At 46.5% G+C, this 18621-nt stretch overlaps 1 protein-coding gene across 3 annotated transcripts in view; it reads left to right on the forward strand.

Moving 5' to 3' along the window:
- The window catches only part of LOC111842340 (uncharacterized), a 37598-nt gene that overhangs the window by 3855 nt on the left and 15122 nt on the right, over window positions 1-18621 (forward strand). For 2 of the 3 annotated variants that reach the window (XM_072706630.1, XM_072706631.1), the window contains 3 exons: window positions 7880-7964; window positions 17556-17729; window positions 18405-18578. In XM_072706630.1, the coding sequence (XP_072562731.1) occupies window positions 7880-7964; window positions 17556-17729; window positions 18405-18578 (433 nt within the window). The remainder of the gene's footprint in view (window positions 1-7879; window positions 7965-17555; window positions 17730-18404; window positions 18579-18621) is intronic. The other variant, XM_072706632.1, reaches the window with a different exon arrangement.

The following is an 18621-nucleotide window of genomic DNA, read 5'->3' on the forward strand; positions in this document are numbered from 1 at the left end:
CATGTGATGGAGCCCAGAGCTGGGAGCTTCCGTATGACTGCTGTCTCTGGCTGCTCACTGGCGGCCTCTGCTGGCCACAGCTGCTCCTGGCTGAGGATGTGATGATACATCTAGTTTGGCAGTAATACATAAACATTATTTACCATATAAAATGATGATGTATATATGTAATTTATTTACCCTCTTGTATCAATAAATAGGATTTTTAGGAACCTAGATTTTATATTAACTGAAGGTAGTGATGTAGTAAAAACAAAAAAGACAAGATTTCCATGACCATCCTTTGTGTAACAAATAACCAAAGATACAACATTATACAGAATGGTCCAGTTTTCATGAATAGTGGGAAAACCACTCATATTCTTTTCAGTTCTGGATACTGTAAGAAGCATTTCTGTAAATACTGGGTGTGGTGCGTGACTCTTTGGGTTCGGACACTGTGTCCATGAGCGGAAAATCACTGGTTCAGATCTCCTGGCCGGCAGAGTGATGTCATCGCTGAGTCCTTGAGCTATGGGGGGGGGGGCTGGATGCCCCCCCAGTCAGCAAATCAGAGGGAACAGTGGCAAGGATAAGCTCCATAGAAGGACAAAACCTTGGGAGGAACCAGACTCAGAGGGGGAGCCCATCCTCCAGGGGGCAGCAGAGGAAGCCCTAACCCTAACCAGACTCAGAGGGGGAGCCCATCCTCCAGGGGGCAGCAGAGGAAGCCCTAACCCTAACCAGACTCAGAGGGGGAGCCCATCCTCCAGGGGGCAGCAGAGGAAGCCCTAACCCTAACCAGACCCAAAGGGGGAGCCCATCCTCCAGGGGGCAGCAGAGGAAGCCCTAACCCTAACCAGACTCAGAGGGGGAGCCCATCCTCCAGGGGGCAGCAGAGGAAGCCCTAACCCTAACCAGACCCAAAGGGGGAGCCCATCCTCCAGGGGGCAGCAGAGGAAGCCCTAACCCTAACCAGATACCAAGGGGGAGCCCATCCTCCAGGGGGAAGCAGAGGAAGCCCTAACCCTAACCAGACTCAGAGGGGGAGCCCATCCTCCAGGGGGCAGCAGAGGAAGCCCTAACCCTAACCAGACTCAGAGGGGGAGCCCATCCTCCAGGGGGCAGCAGAGGAAGCCCTAACCCTAACCAGACTCAGAGGGGGAGCCCATCCTCCAGGGGGCAGCAGAGGAAGCCCTAACCCTAACCAGATACCAAGGGGGAGCCCATCCTCCAGGGAGAAGCAGAGGAAGCCCTAACCCTAACCAGATACCAAGGGGGAGCCCATCCCCCAGGGGGCAGCAGAGGAAGCCCTAACCCTAAGCAGACTCAGAGGGGGAGCCCATCCTCCAGGGGGCAGCAGAGGAAGTCAATTAATGAAGATGGTGACATCTCAATTCACATTGTCCCAGTCTTAACATTTGAGTTTTTAGTTTAGACCTGAATATTGGGAGTGAGCCTGAATCCCGCACATCCGGTGGAAGACCATTCCACAGCTGAGGAGCTCTATAGGAGAAAGCTCTGCAGCCTGCCGTAGCTCTTTCTACCCTGGGTACTAACAGATATCCTGCTCCTTTAGATCGAAGAAAGCGAGGAGGGTTATATAAAGCCAGCAGATTACTAAGGTATTCTATATATAAAACTGTGTATCATCTGCATAACAATGAAACCCAACACCATGATTTCGGATAATGTTACCAAGAGGTAACATATGTAAAGTGAACAGTAGGGGGCCCAGCACTGATCCCTGTGGGACACCATACTTGACTTTGGTGATCTTGGAAGATTCATTATTCATGTGGACAAACTGACAACGATCAGTTAAATTGGAGTGAAACCAATAGAGGGCTGTCTCCTTAAGGCTAACCACAGATTGTAGCCGGTCCAAGAGGATATTATGGTCCACAGTATCGAATACTGCAGTTAAGTCTATTAACCCCAACAAAGATATACAGCCATGGTCAGAAACCATGAGCAAATCATTCATTACTTTAACTGAAGCTGTTTCTGTGCTGTGGTTTGGTCTAAAGCCAGAATGATATAATTCATTAGCATTATTTTTCTGTAGGAATGAATTTAGAATTTAGTAATTAATTATCATTGTTGACACACAACAACAAAATGTGTTCTCTGCATTTAACCTATATGTGACATAGCAGGGGGCAGCTAATTTAGTGCCCAGGGAGCAGTACCTTGTTGGTCAGGGATTCAAACCAGCAATCTTTCAATTACAAGGGTGCTTCCCTAACCATTAAGCCACCACTGCCCAGAGAGAAGACAGCTGGTGAGCAACAGCTTTTTCCAGAATCTTTGAACAGTGTAGTACTAATCAGTGGTGCAATCTCCTTGAGGATTTTTTTAGGAATTGGGTCTATGAGGCTAGAAGAGGATTTGCAGGGGGACACTAAGCTCAAAAGTTCTGATTGTTTGTTTTATAGGAAGGAAAGATTCAAAGGTCACATTATCAGTATGCATAGGACTATCAGGAGGCTGGCAGCTGTATGTAGCTACAGACGTGCACTGGATGGTCTGTCTAATCTTGTTATTTTACCATTTAAAAATGTAATAAAGTCATCACTCTTAAAAGCTTGTGAGACTTGCAAGTTCAACGTTGAAGAATTCAGACACAGATTCAAATACTGTAGGAATTTAGGATTATTTTTGTTCTCTTCAATTAGTCTGGAGAGGTACACAGATCTCACAGTCACTAGTGCTTGTCTGTACCTAGTGAGGTTCTCTTTCCAGGCAGATTTGAAAACTTCTAGTATAGTTGAGCGTCATTTGCGCTCTAGCTTGCGTGAAGCCTGTTTAAGTTCACGCGTATGATCAGAGTACCTGGGGGCAGGTTTCTTATCTCTATGCTTTATCATCTTAAATGGAGCTACAAGATCTAGGTGCTGCGAGGCGATTTCTCCATGTGCATAGTTACCCGTTCCAGTTCATTTTCACACGAGGCTTCGGAAGTAAGGTTTAAGGACTGGGGAAGTTAGTTGATAAACGTTGTTATAGTTAATTAGGCAATGAAACATCTGATACTGTACTTTGGAGCTGGAGCCGAAGGGAGGCTTTACTGTATATCAAACGTTAACAAGTAATGATCTGAAAGCAGAGGATTCTGAGGTATAATAGATATGTGTTCCACCAGGACACCATGGCTAAGAATCACATGCAGGTTATGGTTACAGGCATGAGTAGGCTGACTACATTCTAACATACACCTACAGAGTCTAGGATAGCAGCAAACATCGTTGTTAAAGGATCCCTGTCATTCTCCATGTGAATATTAAAATCACGGCTTTCTCAGTAGTGACCACCAGGATTGTTGAAAACTCCAGGGACCAGGTGGTCTATACACAATAAAAATGGTGACTGGAGGTTAGGGACCAGGCGGTCTATACACAATAACAATGGTGATTGGGGGTGAAGAACTACAAAGAGATGATTTGGCAAGACTAAGAAAAAGAATTTCAAATGTGCTAAAGCTATAAGCACTTTGCTCAGACACTCCTAGGTTAGACTGAAATATTGCAGCAGCACCAGCACCTTTGCCATCTGGGCGAGGGTTATGCTGTAATCAGCTGGAGTAGATTCATTTAGTGTCATGAATTCATTTGGTTTAAGCCAGGTTTCAGTTAGGCATAAGGACTGTAAATGACCGCAAAATGGTGTTGTGTTTCTTTAAATTAATTGTACGTGTTACGTGCATTACACCGTGAGGGGTGGAGTAAAAGGGGTAATCAGTTCATCGGTGAGAAGCGTGAAGATTTCTGTTCTTTCAAAGTACATGGAGAAAATTGAGTTTTTTGGTGAATGCAGTTTGATTCAGCTCAACTTTAAACTTAGTACCCTTTGGTAAAGCGGAGCGAGGTATGTGAAGCTGACACATGTTGCATTTTGTACTTTATTTCGAAGTTGTATGGGCTCGCTTTATATGTCATAAGCTCTTCTTATTAGTTTTACTGTAAATTATTTATTTATTTTGGTGGTTCTTTGTAAATGTACACCTTATTTGTGACATTTATTCGATTATTGTTTTCTTTGTGTAGTTTCACGGTGCTACGCAACAAAAGGCTCAACGGCGCTCTGCAAGCGCGAAGTAAAGAGAGATAAGCACCCGTTTGAAGCACTCTGTGTCCCGTTATTTATCGATACCGAAGGGCAGCTACAAGGACCAAAAACTAAAATCAGTAATCATTTAATTTATGAGAAGCGCCTTAGGAGCCAGTGATCTTACATTCAAAAGTCCAGGTTTTAGCCTTGCATTACACCAATTATCTAATAACAGATTTGGTTTAATTGTTATTAAGTTATTATGGCACACACTACGGTGGAATAGGCTTCCATGATTAAAAACGCCAGGAACAGACACAGTCCCAATAACATGAACCCTAGGTGACGACTCTAAGCGACTAGCAGGTGGTCGGTTATGCCGGTTTGCCTGCCGCCCAGAATTGGCTCTAGTTAGCCAGTGATTTGCCTGGAGGCTATGAGCTATGCTTTTGGACAGGAGATCGGCACCAGCCCACGAGGGGTGAATACCGTCCCTCTTCAAAAGCCCAGGCCTACCTCCAAACGTTCGGCAATTGTCTATATAACCCACAGCATTTATCGGGCACCATTCCGACAGCCAGCGATGCAGCGACGATAATCTGCTGTATATTTCATCACCACGTCTAGCAGGGATGGGGCCAGAGCACGTTACTGACACAGACCATCTTCTTTCCATGGCTGCACACCTCTATGAAATGTGTCTATGTAACTATTGACTGTGAATTGCAGAAGCATAAGAACATAAGAAATTTACAAACGAGAGGAGGCCATTCGGCCCATCAAGCTCGTTTGGGGAGAACTTAACTAATAGCTCAGAGTTGTTAAAATCTTATCTAGCTCTGATTTAAAGGAACCCAGGGTTTTAGCTTCCACTACACTAGCAGGAAGACTATTCCATAATCTAACTACACGCTGTGTAAAGAAGTGCTTCCTCAAATTTGTTTTAAAATGTTCTCCCGCTAATTTCCACTTATGGCCACGAGTTCTAGTATTTAGACTAATATTGAAATAGTCATTTGGCTGAACAGCATCCAGACCCGTTAGAATCTTATAGACCTGAATCATATCCCCCCTTAGTCTCCTTTGCTCAAGGTTAAACAGATTCAGTTCCGCTAACCTCTCCTCATAAGACATTCCTCTAAGACCAGGAATCATTCTCGTAGCTCTTCGTTGCACCTTTTCTAAGGCAGCAATGTCCTTCTTGAGGTATGGTGACCAAACCTGCACACAGTATTCTAGGTGGGGTCTTACCAAGGAATTATATAAGTGTAACATCACCTCCCTTGACTTAAACTCCACACATCTAGAGATATAACCCAACATTCTGTTCGCCTTTTTTATTGCTTCCCCACACTGGCGAGAGGGGGACATGGAAGCATCAACATACATACCGAGATCTTTCTCGTAATCAGCTACCTTTATTTCAGTGGAACCCATAAAATATCTGTACTTTATATTTCTGCTCCCTGCATGGATTACCTTGCATTTATCTGTGTTAAATTTCATCTGCCAAGTATCAGCCCATTCGCTAATTAAATCCAGATCCCGTTGAAGCCTCTCTGCTGCTAGATTAGTATCTGCTACCCCGCCCACCTTGGTGTCGTCTGCAAATTTAACCAGTTTACTGTATGTATTTGTGTCAATATCATTAATGTAAATTAGGAACAATAGAGGTCCTAAAATTGAACCCTGCTGTACCCCACTATGAACGGAGGCCCACTGTGACATTGTGCCTCTAATAACTACTCGCTGCTTCCTGTCAGTTAGCCAGTTTTTGATCCAAGTTGCCACAGTTCCTAAAATCCCTGCAGCTTTAAGCTTTAGCAAGAGACGTTTGTGGGGGACAACATCAAAGGCCTTCTGGAAATCTAAGTAGATCACGTCGTAGGCCTTTTTGTGATCAATTTCACTTGTAGCTTCCTCAAAGAACTCAAGTAGATTCGTTAAGCAGGATCTACCTCTCCTAAATCCATGTTGGCTATCCTTTATGATGTTATTTGCATCTAGGTAATCTACCATTTTCACTTGAATTGTAGCTTCCATTATTTTTCCAGTAATGCTAGTTAAACTGATTGGCCTATAGTTTGCTGGATTACTTCTATCCCCTTTTTTGAATATGGGTGTTATATTAGCATGCTTCCAATCTGCCTGATCGGTCAATAGATACAGCTCTACATTAATTTTATAGGGTTTTTTTAAGATGTGAACAGAATGCACAACCGTGTTGGGGTGTGACGTCGGTTTCCTGACTATGAAACTTGCCAAGGGGGGGGGGTGACATATAATATATTTTGCCGAGCTCAGGGGTAGGAAATGTTTGTGAAAATACGGGACAAATTGCACATTATCGTGGATCAGTGTGAGACAAAGCATTGTGTTTTTCAGTGCAGGATGATGTTGCCCAGAGGAACAGCGGTTCATGTTGTGATTTGCTGGTTGGAAGTCGGGCTGTGATTGGTCAATAGGTTGTCAGGCAACTGTGCTCCAATAGTGAAACTATTCTGGAATTCCATGATAAGTCACTTTGTTTATAATAATAATAATAATAATAATAATGATAATAATACAGAGGGGCGGCATGGGGGTGCAGTGGTCAGCATTGTCGCCTCACATCTGTAGGACCAGGGTTTGTGTCCCCCAGGCTCTTTGTGGGGTTTCTCTGGGTGCTCTGGTTTCCCCTTACAGTTCAAAAACATGCTGAGGCTAGTTAGTTACCAAATTACCCATCGGTGTGTGAGTGTGCCCTGCCAGGGGTTAGCACGCCAGCCGGGGTTGTTTCCTGCCTTGTACCCATAGGCTCCAGACCCCCCACAATCTGGAGGAGGATAAGAAATTACAGAAAATATTATGCTTGATAAAAATGGCGGTTACACACCACAACAGGCAAGCTTTTTAAACTAATTAATAGTTAGGCCGAGTTAATTTAAAAACTGTTAATGGTTCTTTATATTTTATCTCAAGTTTTGATCGTAATGAAAGGATCTGCAAAGAAGGGATTCGTAGCTGGGTTATCAAGGCTGTTTTTCTTATTTTGGACAGAAATTAACATTTGTAAGTGCTTGTGTTGTTCGTCCCTCCACATAAGTTATGGGGTCTGCTGTCATATTCTGGCTGTGGAAAAATAATACCTGCTTTAGTTTCTAGTCGGCGCTCTTGTCTGGTCGGCCTAAGAAATCTATTTCACATCTACAACGGGCCCAGAATGCCGCAGCTGGAGTGTTAACATGCACCAGGCACAGGGATCACATCACACCTGCTCTCACATCCCTGCACTGGCTTCCTCTGGCTTCTAGGATTGATTTTAAAGTTCATTTGCTTTTTTGTAAATATTTATGTTGTTTTGCTCTATCCTACCTTAGTAACATGACTGTAAGGTATGTCCCAGGCAGGTCACTCAGATCATCGGGCAGTAATTTACTGATTATTCCTAAAACCCGGCTGAGGAGGGAGGGGGCAGCTTTTAGTCACTATGGTCCCAAACTCTGGAACTCTCTCCCAGAGAACCTGAGAGCTACTGAATGTCTTAGTGCTGTCAAAACTAGGCTGAAAATGCATATTTTCACCATTGCATATAATAATCTATGATAATCAGTTTTATTATTTTACGCATTTATTATTATTACTTATTGGGGGGGGGTGTTCGCTCACCTCAGAAGACATTGGGGCTACAGGCCCCTACAGAGAACATGGGTGATTAAAGTCCTTTACGATGGTATTTTTTATTTTATTTCTTTTACGCTTATTGTTATTTATTCTGTGCTTATTTGAATTTCTTTCTTTTTCTTCTTTTTAAATGTTTGCAAAACACTTTGTAAACCCTGTTGTCACGTCCCGACCACGCCCCCAACAGACGGAGTGCACTCCCTAATCTGCGGAATCTCGTCCACCTGTACCAGCGGCTTTAAAAGGGGTCGCCTCGCTCTCCTCGGTGCGAGGTATTGTTGATTCCCATGTGACTTACTGAGCGTTTCTCTCCTTGTCTTCTTTGCAGCCCTAGCCCAGTCCTTCCGTGTTGGTCCCGATATCCCCCGCTTTCCCGACTCCCGCCTGTGTCCACCCGTCCCACGTCCTGTGTCCTCCCTCGGCTTGACTTCACCGGCTTCCTAGACCCCTTGCTCCGTGCCCGGATTACGTCTTCTGATCACCCACTCCGACTCTGTCTGCCTGGTCGAGTAAATAAAGCTCTTCCACGGAAGTCCCGTTGTCTCGTGTGCTCTGTGACAGAATACCTCGCCGACTGACATGGACCCGGCGGACATCCGGCAGCAACTGCAGGACACCCTGGATCAGGTGGACCACCTGAACGCGCTAGTGGGACAGCTCCAGCAGAGCATCGCCTCGACCGCTCCCTTACCGGTAACACCCCCCCGTGCTTCAGGAGGGATCCCCATCGCTATCCCGGAGCGTTATGACGGAAACCCCGACCAATGTCGGGCGTTTCTTATGCAATGTGAGCTGTATATTGACCACCACCCGGACATGTTTGTGGATGACAAAGACCGGGTCCACTTTGTCATTTCTCTCCTGACCGGCAGAGCACGAGATTGGGCGACCGCCCTCTGGATCGAGAAGAGTCCGGTTCTGGACTCCACCGTGGCTTTTCAGCAGACCTTCAGCGCTGTGTTTGACCACCCCGCGGTCGGAAGGAACCTGGGAGACCGGCTCCTAGACCTCCGCCAAGGGAACAAATCTGCCACGGACTTCGCGCTGGAATTCCAGACACTCGCTGCTGGCCTCAACTGGTCGGCGTCATCCCTCCAAGTGCTCTACAGACGAGCTCTCAACCCGGAGCTGCAAGCCGAACTGGCGTGCCGGGGCGAGGCGAGGGAGTTCGATGACTACGTCCAGCTGTCAATCGCTTTGGACAACGTGGTACGCGAACGACGCCGAACCCGCTCACGTACTGAGTCTCCCTGCGCTCCGCCCAATCCCAGCGCCGTGGAGGCGGAGCCCATGAAGCTCGGTCGAGCTCCACTCACCCCGGCAGAAAGGCAGCGCTAGCTACAGCAACAATTGTGTCTATACTGCGGGGAAGCGGGCCACCTAATCCGGTCCTGCCCGACCCGTCCAGCCCAACGCCCCTCTTCCCAGAGCCAGGTAGGAGTTCTAGGGTCTGTCAGTGGGCCCGCGGCACAGATGGTCGTCTCTGCTTCTCTCTCCTGGCCAGGCAATCATCTGCTCCACCGAGCCTTCGTGGATTCCAGAGCTGCAGGGAATTTCCTGGATCAGGGTCTGGCCACGCTCCACGCTATCCCTCTGGAGCCCCTCACCAAACCGATTAGGGTGCGTGGGGTGGATGGCTCCCCGCTGGCCACAGGTTGCGTCCTTCACCAGACGTGTCCTGTTACTTTACACTTAGGAGCAATCCACACCGAGGTGATAGCGTTCCTGGTTCTTCCCATTGTCTGAGATGTACTAATTCTAGGCCACCCCTGGCTACAGCAGCATAACCCCCGCATTGACTGGGCTAAAGGGGAGATCGTAGCTTGGTCACCGTCCTGCTTTACTCAGTGCCTCTCTCTCCCCTGTCGGGTGTCCTCGGTCGAGAGTCCCCTTCCCGATGACTGCACCCGCATTCCCCATGAGTATTTGGCTTTCTCAGATGTGTTTAGCAGATCCCGGGCTTTCCGACTGCCACCCCACCGACCCACCGATTGCGCGATCGACCTGGAGGAGGGACCGCCCTGGCCCAAGGGACGTCTGTACGCCCTCTCTCGACCTGAGGAGGACTCCATGCGGGTCTACGTTAAGGAGGCGCTCGCCCAAGGTATCATCCGCCCATCCACCTCCCCTATCACCTCCGGATTCTTCTTCGTAAAGAAGAGAGACGGAGGTCTCCGACCCTGTGTCGACTACCGGGATCTTCACCAAGCTGGACCTGCGGAGCGCCTACAACCTAATCCGCATACGCGAAGGTGACGAGTGGAAAACCTCCTTCATTACCACTACCGGTCAATTCAAATATTTAGTTATGCCACACAGGCTTGCTAATAGTCCGTCAATCTTCCAAAACTTCATGTGTCAGGTGTTTGGTGACATGTTGCACCACTTCGTTATAGTGTACATCGACGACATCCTGGTGTATTCTCCTTCCTTTGACACCCACATAACTCACGTTCGGCAGGTACTGCAACGTCTCTGGGAGAACTGTTTATATGTGAAGGGGGAAAAGTGTGCATTCCATGTCCGTTCCCTTAACTCTTCCATTGTCGCCGCCTAGTGGTTCGGACGCATACGTCCAAATTTTCAATAACAAAAAAAAATGACGTTCAATAAAAGAAACAAATGTATCAAATCAACCAAAAACGGCTTGTTACACTACAAAAAACCTTTCAGATAATATCTGTAGAAAGTTGCGCAATTTTTGTGCCATGGTTTTTTTGTAACAAGTAAAAATAAAATGACCATGGTAGCCATCTTTAAACGGGTCGAGTGTCAGGAAGTAAAATATAAGTGTTAATAAAATGAAAACTAAGCACTTCAAACTATTTCTTTCACGGCCAATAATTCATAAACCGTCACAGTATTAAGACAAAACACGCATTTTTCCATAAATATGACTGTAATGCTCTGAAATAGCTTGCTCACTCATCGCGGAAAAATGTCAGTCGGCATTCTGTACATTCGTGCAATGTTTATTATCTTCGGAGTTTTAGAAGAAAACCAATGAATAAAATGACAAAGTTACCCTCGTTTGAAAGCTTGATCTCTTATGTACATAAATCAATCACTGTAATCCTTCATTGTCAAGTATTTTTTCAGATATATGCTCTGCTTCCCTGCTAGCACATTATTTTTTACGCACTGAACCTTTGCCCATGGTTATGTTTCACCATAATAAACTTTTTACATGAACATCAAATTACAGTGTCATTTGCTTCATCCAATAGAGGTGTGTCTAAGGTTTGCAAAATGGTATGGGATGTGCTGATTGGGCATTGTTTTTCGCGCTGGGGACATGAATGCGCAACTTATTATCTGCAGGTGCAGTATTTGTGGGAGTGTCTCGATTACGCATTGCGCACGTAGTCTCCGTGAGTTTACCCAGTTATTTTCGGACAACAACTTTTTTGACTGAAGAAAAATGGCTCGGATGACTTTCACTGTTGAGAAAGCACAGAAGATGATTTTGAAGAGTGGTTCGGGGGAAGAAAGTGTCGCTTTTATCCATTGATTCGATGGAGGAGGACGCTTTTTTGCGCGGAGAGGATGCAACGCTCGACATAAGTACATTTATTTACAGTTTACTCTTTTATTCTATAGATTTTTATAATTCCGTGATTCAGTAAATTACAATTAACATTTGCTTTGGTAACACTTGTATTGTGGTACATTGGGAAAAGTTCCGCATCGCCTTTGTCAAGCTTTGAAGTGTGCAAAGTAATGCAGCGCTTTTGGCTTTCACTTGGGCAAAGTTACGCGGGGCTTTGTTTGGGCAAAGTTATGCGGGGCACTTGTCGGCCTTGTTTGAGCAAAGTTATGTACAGTACTTGTCGGCTTTGTTTGGGCAACATTATGTACGGTACTTGTCGGCTTTGTTTGGGCAAAGTTATGCGGGGCACTTGTCAGCTTTGTTTGGGCAAAGTTATGCGGGGCACTTGTCGGGCTTTGTTTGGGCAAAGTTATGCGGGGCACTTGTCGGGCTTTGTTTGGGCACAGTTATGCGGGGCACTTGTCGGGCTTTGTTTGGGCACAGTTATGCAGGGTTAGGGTTAGAAACAAAATGTTTCTTATGACCCATAAGTGGTAATGCATTTAGAAAGAAAGACGCTATCCCAAAACACTGCTAGTTACACTGCGGCCATTTTGGATAGGTTTTGGATAGGTTTGGCACAAGTCGTGTGAATAAAATATAGATTTTCCTACAAATGTGTGGTGATTTTGTGTGACAAAATGTTACTTATGACCCATAAGTGGTAATGCATTTAGAAAGAAAGACGCTACCCCAAAAAACACTGCTAGTTACACTGTGGCCAGTTTGGATAGGTTTTGGATAGGTTTTGGATAAGTTTGGCACAAGTCGTGTGAATAAAATATAGATTTTCCTACAAATGTGTGGTGATGATGTGTGACAAATTGTTACTTATGACCTATAAGCGGTAATGCATTTAGAAAGAAAGTTGCTACCCCAAAAAACACTGCTAGTTACACTATTGCCATTTTGGATAAGTTTCAGATTAGTTTAGGTTAGGTTTTGGATAGGAAAGGCTCCCAGTTGCACCATTTGCTCTTTCCTCCGTAAAACCTGTTGGGCTGCATCAAATGATATGAAATTGGGCACACATGTAGAAAACAAGTTTGGGAACCAGATTTTTAAAATTGGACCTATTCCATCATGTAGTTTTTGAAATATTTACAAAAATCCAAGACACAAAGACAGGTTTTTGTATTTTTCCAGCTGTTTTTGTTATATTCGCATGTCCATAAATTATACACAGGTTATTCATTTCGTTATTGAACTTCCTACAATCAATTGTAAAGGGGTCAACTCTGATTTTAGGTATCAGGCATGTGTCTGTGACTTTTATATCTGAAGTTATAAGGTAATTATTCCAAAGAGGGAAGAAATGCCCCCCCATGCAAGGGGCCCCTGGTGCCCTCCATAGAGTTAAGTTCCTAGGCTACCAGATTCAACCCGGAAAAGTGGGCATGGACGAGGAGAAGGTAAGAGCCGTGAGAGACTGGCCCCGACCTAAAACCGTCAAAGACCTGCAGCGTTTCCTGGGTTTCTCCAATTTTTATCGGCGGTTCATCAGAGGTTTTAGCGCTGTGGCAGTGCCCCTGACATCCCTGCTCCGGACGAATGGAAAGCTGCTGCCGTGGACTCCCGATGCAGAAACTGCGTGGACCATGTTAAAAACCCTGTTTTGCAGAGCTCCTGTCCTGCGACAACCGGACCCCGCCGAGCCGTTTATTGTAGAAGTAGATGCCTCCGAGGTCGGGGTGGGTGCAGTGCTATCCCAATGTGCCCCCGATGGTAAGGTGCATCCCTGCACCTTTTATTCCCGCAAGCTCACCCCCGCCGAGGAGTGGCGCCACTGGTTGGAGGGAGCCCAGCACCCTTTCCAAGTGCTAACGGACCATCGAAACCTCGAATACCTGAAAACCGCCAAGCGACTCAACCCCAGGCAAGCGAGGTGGGCTCTCTTCTTTACTCGCTTTCTGTTCAAGGTATCCTACATCCCTGGGTCCCGGAATACCAAGGCAGATGCCCTCTCCCGGCTCTACGATCCCCCACGACACCAGAGAAACCCGCCCCTATCCTACCCGCCTCCTGCTTTCTGAGACCCATTACCTGGAACCTGGACCGCGAAGTGCGTGATCAGCACCGGCGTCAGCCAGTACCTGCAGAGTGCCCTCTGGGTAAGCTCTACATCCGCGACACGCACCGCCAAGCCCTCATGCGGTGGATCCACACCTCCCCCAGTTCAGGTCACCCGGGAATCGCCACCACTACCTGCCTGGTCTAACGCCACTACTGGTGGCCAAATTGGAGAGAGGACGTGGAGGAATTTTTGCTTTCCTGCCCAACGTGTGCCCGACATAAGGCAGATCGGCACCCCCCTGCCGGGCTGCTTCAACCCCTGCCGACCCCCCTGCGCCCATGGTCCCATATCACCCTGGACTTCATGACCGACTTGCCCCGCTCACAGGGTCATACGGTGATCCTAACCATTGTTGACCGCTTTTCCCGAATGTGTCGACTCCTCCCACTGCCTAAACTGCCTTCCGCCACCGAACTCGCGGAGCTCCTGTTTACCTGGGTGTTCCGTTATTACGGAATCCCCGAGGACATAGTGTCCGATAGGGGTCCGCAGTTTACCTCCTGCGTCTTCTGCGCTTTCTGTAAGCTGCTTAACCCCTTGGGGTCGGCGGTCCCGCCGGCGGGATCTGACAGAAATTTCGCAAAACCGTTTAAATAACTCCGCGAGTTTTTGTCATATACACATTTTAAAAATACTCTCAGAAACCTTGGACGGTCTACTTTCCAAATATATATAGGTAGAAACTAAATATATTTTTACAGCTTCGTGATACGAATTGAAAGAACAAGAGTGACTGGCTTAAGCGTCTGCATCTCGAAGCGGCTCTGATCGCCCACCCACTTGCAAATTGTGCTATTCGCATGATAACAACATGATAATCCGACAGTTAGTATTGGGTAAAGAAATATGTGAATACGCCCATTTTGACCGAAATAAACAAGAGCACATGTCTGGGTAGTGTTTACACTGATCGGCTACAATATAGCACACGGATACGTCTCTGCCGCTGAAGCTTTGCGCCAGTGTTGCCACTTTCAGCAGCGAAGCTCAGAACTGCGTTCATGGCTCAGTGGGCTAAGCCTGTGTGCCTGCAATCACGTGGTCGCCGATTCAAACGCAGCGTATTTAGAACGTGAATAGCGATCTTCCGCTGAGAGTGGCGATACAAGTAAAACAAATAAAGGTGACACGATTTGCTTTTTTGCCCATTTAACCTAATTTTAAAAACTTTAATACTTCTGACAATGGAAGTTTTGAAAAGAAGACAGATAACGGATTTAGTCAGTGTTTTTTTCATGATTTTACATAATGATTTCAGCGAGATATAAACTGAAATACACGAGAAAGATACGCGGTCGACGATGCCCTCGTCCCCAGAGCGTTAATAATAGTCACTGCATCATATTTATCGCTTTCTATATTTATATAGTAACAGTTTTTCATTTTTCATTCCATCTACCAATAAACTGTGAAAGGGATTTTATTGTTGCTACTTTTCTTGCGTTTCAAACTGCCTTTCCAAAGTGATGGGTGTGGGGTGCAGTGACATTCCAGACTGATGGGCCATTGACAGCATGCAAAGTACTACAGGTGTGAGGACACCTATCTCATCAATATTCATTGTGAAGGCCACTGACTTTGAGAAAAAGAGTGTCACTCTAAAGTGCTAACACTTTAGTAATCAAACTACATAAAATTTCAGAATGCCACTTTCACCTATGTGTAGCCAACCCCTGTGTCTATAAGCTTCAGAGCTCAAAAGTCTTACCTAGAAATGTCTATAATGTGATTTTTTACAATTTCTCAGCATGTCTGAAAATAGGTTTTTGAAAAGTATATGTTTAAAGTTGATTTTAACAAAAAATAGAATAATAACATTCTAAGAGGTCTCAGATTATTGGTGCTGAGTTTGTGCTGAATAAAAGCAAATGTATCACTTTGGGATAAATGTTTTTTAGATAGGTGAAATATTTTAAAATGTCAAGGCATGTCAGACTACCTCGAAAGTGGAAAAGAGGCCTCAGGCCCCAGGGGGTTAATGTGTCCCTAAGTTTGTCCTCCAGCTATCACCCCCAGACCAACGGCCTGACGGAACGCACTCAGCAGGAGATCGCAAAGATCCTCCGGAGTCTCTGCTCAGACCACCCGATGCAATGGGCACGCTACCTCCCTTGGGCTGAGTACACCCACAATTCCCATCCCCTGGCGGACACTGAACTGACATCTTTTCAGTGTGTCTTAGGCTACCAACCTCCCCTGTTTCCCTGGGACCCTCCACGGAGTGAGATCCCCGCTCTGGATGACTGGTTTCAGTGCAGCCGAAGGGTCTGGCGCGGCACCCGCCGACTTCTAGAAGCAGGAGCGCAACGGCGGAAACGGCAAGCGGACAAACACCGGCGCCCCGGACCGCCACTGCGCCCTGGTCAGAGGGTCTGGCTTGCGACAAAAAATCTCCGCCTTCCTGGATGCCGTAAGCTCGCCCCGCGATATGTCGCACCGTATCGCGTCCTTCAACGGATGGGTCCTGTCACATATCGACTCCAGCTCCCCCGCTTCTTCCGCATTTCACCAGTCTTTCACCGGTCCCTGCTAAAGCCTGTTCGTTACAGCCTTGGTCACCCGCCAGACGCCGGGACTACCCCCCCGGGTCCCCTGCCCGTGGGAGATGACACTTATGCCGTAAGCGCCCTGCTGGACTCCCGTCGATGCAGGGGGCGCCTCCAGTACCTGATCGACTGGGAAGGTTACGGTCCGGAGGAATGCACCTGGATTCCAGCCGCTGACATCCTGGACCCGGAGCTAGTGACATCCTTCCATCTTGCTCACCCAGATAGACCGGCACCGCGGCCGCGGGGACGGCCCCGTCACTCCCCTCGGCCACCAGGTGGCGGCCGTCAGGAGGGTGGTTCTGTCACGTCCCGACCACGCCCCCGACGGACGGAGCGCACTCCCTAATCTGCGGAATCTCGTCCACCTGTACCAGCGCCTTTAAAAGGGGTCGCCTCGCTCTCCTCGGTGCGAGGTATTGTTGATTCCCATGCGACTTACTGAGCGTTTCTCTCCTTGTCTTCTTTGCAGCCCTAGCCCAGTCCTTCCGTGTTGGTCCCGATATCCCCCGCTTTCCCGACTCCCGCCTGTGTCCTCCCTCGGCTTGACTTCACCGGCTTCCTAGACCCCTTGCTCCGTGCCCCGATTATGTCTTCTGATCACCCCCTCCGACTCTGTCTGCCTGGTCGAGTAAATAAAGCTCTTCCACGGAAGTCCCGTTGTCTCGTGTGCTCTGTACTCGGTGACACCTGTGGTTAAAACAAGCTATATAAATAATGATTGATTAATTCAGATAGATAGATGAGAGAGAGAGAGAGAGAGAGAGAGAGAGGAAGCTCAAAATTCCCACCAGACAGCTGCACTTGAATGGCTGACATTCTGGCTGTTGACTCGAAGATAGAAGTTGGTGATGTGACAATACTGGACTTGCAAGAATGGCGAACACACGGTTACTGCAAGGGACAATGCTTGTGAAACTCTGCGCTAAAATAGCAATGTTTCTATTTTACTGCTTCAGAATCTTAGGCTAGAAGGCTGAACTGAAAGCAAATCATGAATCCTTCTGTCATCCTGCTTTGTATGTAGCCTAAGCACATTTCCCCAGCAAAGATAATAATCGCCGGTTAGTCACTTTCAGATATCGACACTGGGATACTTGTCTGATTATGCTGATTACCGATAATATCATCATATCACCCAGACCTAATTGGTGATTTGACATGTTCCCAGGTATAACAATACAGGGAAAATGGATTTTACTCATGGGATCAGGAATTCTAGTGCCAGTTGCTGCTGCATTAGCTGCTGGGGATGTTCACATCTCCTCCTTTCAGTGATACGTGTCCAGTGTAGGGACACCTGGCAGAAAGATGGCTGAGGACTGCACTGGAAGCACTGGTCTGACTGTTATGGGAGGCTTCAAGTCCATCTTGCTGTTGATGTGTTTCTATATATTCTGTCATTTTTGGCTGTAGTTTGTACTTAATGTTTTTACCTATAGTTTTGAGCTAAGATGCACTGACTCACAATTAGTGATCATATGACTGCAGCAAATTGCCGGGATGCACAGTACACTCTGCAGACTATAATTCATTTTGAAGTGTAAGCTGTGCTGCTAATTATATTGAAAACAAATGCTTATTGTAATGCTTTGTATTTAACTAATGTGTAGGATGTGTATATGTCTGTGTCTTAAAGTGTTTTCTGTTTCAGGCTGAACAGCTGTGATCTCAGAGATAAACAATGTGAAGTGCTGACTTCAGCTCTAAGATCAAACTCTTCCCCACTGAGAGAGCTGGACCTGAGTGACAATAACCTGAAGGATTCAGGAGTGAAGCTGCTCTCTGCTGCACTGGGGGATTTACACTGTAAACTGGAGATATTGAGGTCAGTATTACTGGGTATTCCACACTGTAAACTGGGGATTCTGAGGTCAGTATTTCTTATTATTCCACAATGTAAACTGGGGATACTGAGGTCATAATTGCTGGGTATTCCACACTGTAAGCTAGAGATACTGAGGTCAGTACTACTGGGTATTCCACACTGTAAACTGGGGATACTGAGGTCAGTATTACTGGGTATTTCACACTGTACGCTGGAGATACTGAGGTCAGTATTACTGGGTATTCCACACTGTAAACTGGAGATACTGAGGTCACTATTACTGGGTATTCCACAGTGTACGCTGGAGATACTGAGGCCAGTATTGCTGGGTATTTCACACTGTAAACTGGGGATAATGAGATCAGTATTACTGGGTATTCCACAGTGTACGCTGGGTATCCCACACTGCAAACTGGGGATACTGAGGTCAGTATTACTAGGTATTCCACACTGTACACTGGAGATACTGAGGTCAGTATGCTGGGTATTCCACACTATAAAGAGGAGATAGTGAGCAATTAGCTAAGGGAAAGGGAGGAGGGTGCTTGTCTTCTCTTAGACACTAAACTGTAATTCTTGAAATATTTATTACAGCAGTTACTTTTACTTAAAAGTAATACTTGTAATGGTGAGGTGATCTTATTTATTGAGGAGTCTTTGTCTGTCTCTCTGCAGGCTGTCATGCTGTAGAGTCACAGAAGAAGGCTGTTCTTCCCTGGCTTCAGCACTGAGGTCAAACCCCTCACACCTGAGAAAGCTGGATCTGAGCTACAATCACCCAGGAGACTCAGGAGTGAAGCTGCTCTCTGCTGTACTGGAGGATCCCAGCTGTAAACTGGAGAAGCTGCAGTGAGTACAGAATATGAATTTTACAAGACAGCAGTTACATAAT

This window comes from Paramormyrops kingsleyae, chromosome 24, assembly GCF_048594095.1.
Source record: "Paramormyrops kingsleyae isolate MSU_618 chromosome 24, PKINGS_0.4, whole genome shotgun sequence".
NCBI lineage: Eukaryota > Metazoa > Chordata > Actinopteri > Osteoglossiformes > Mormyridae > Paramormyrops > Paramormyrops kingsleyae.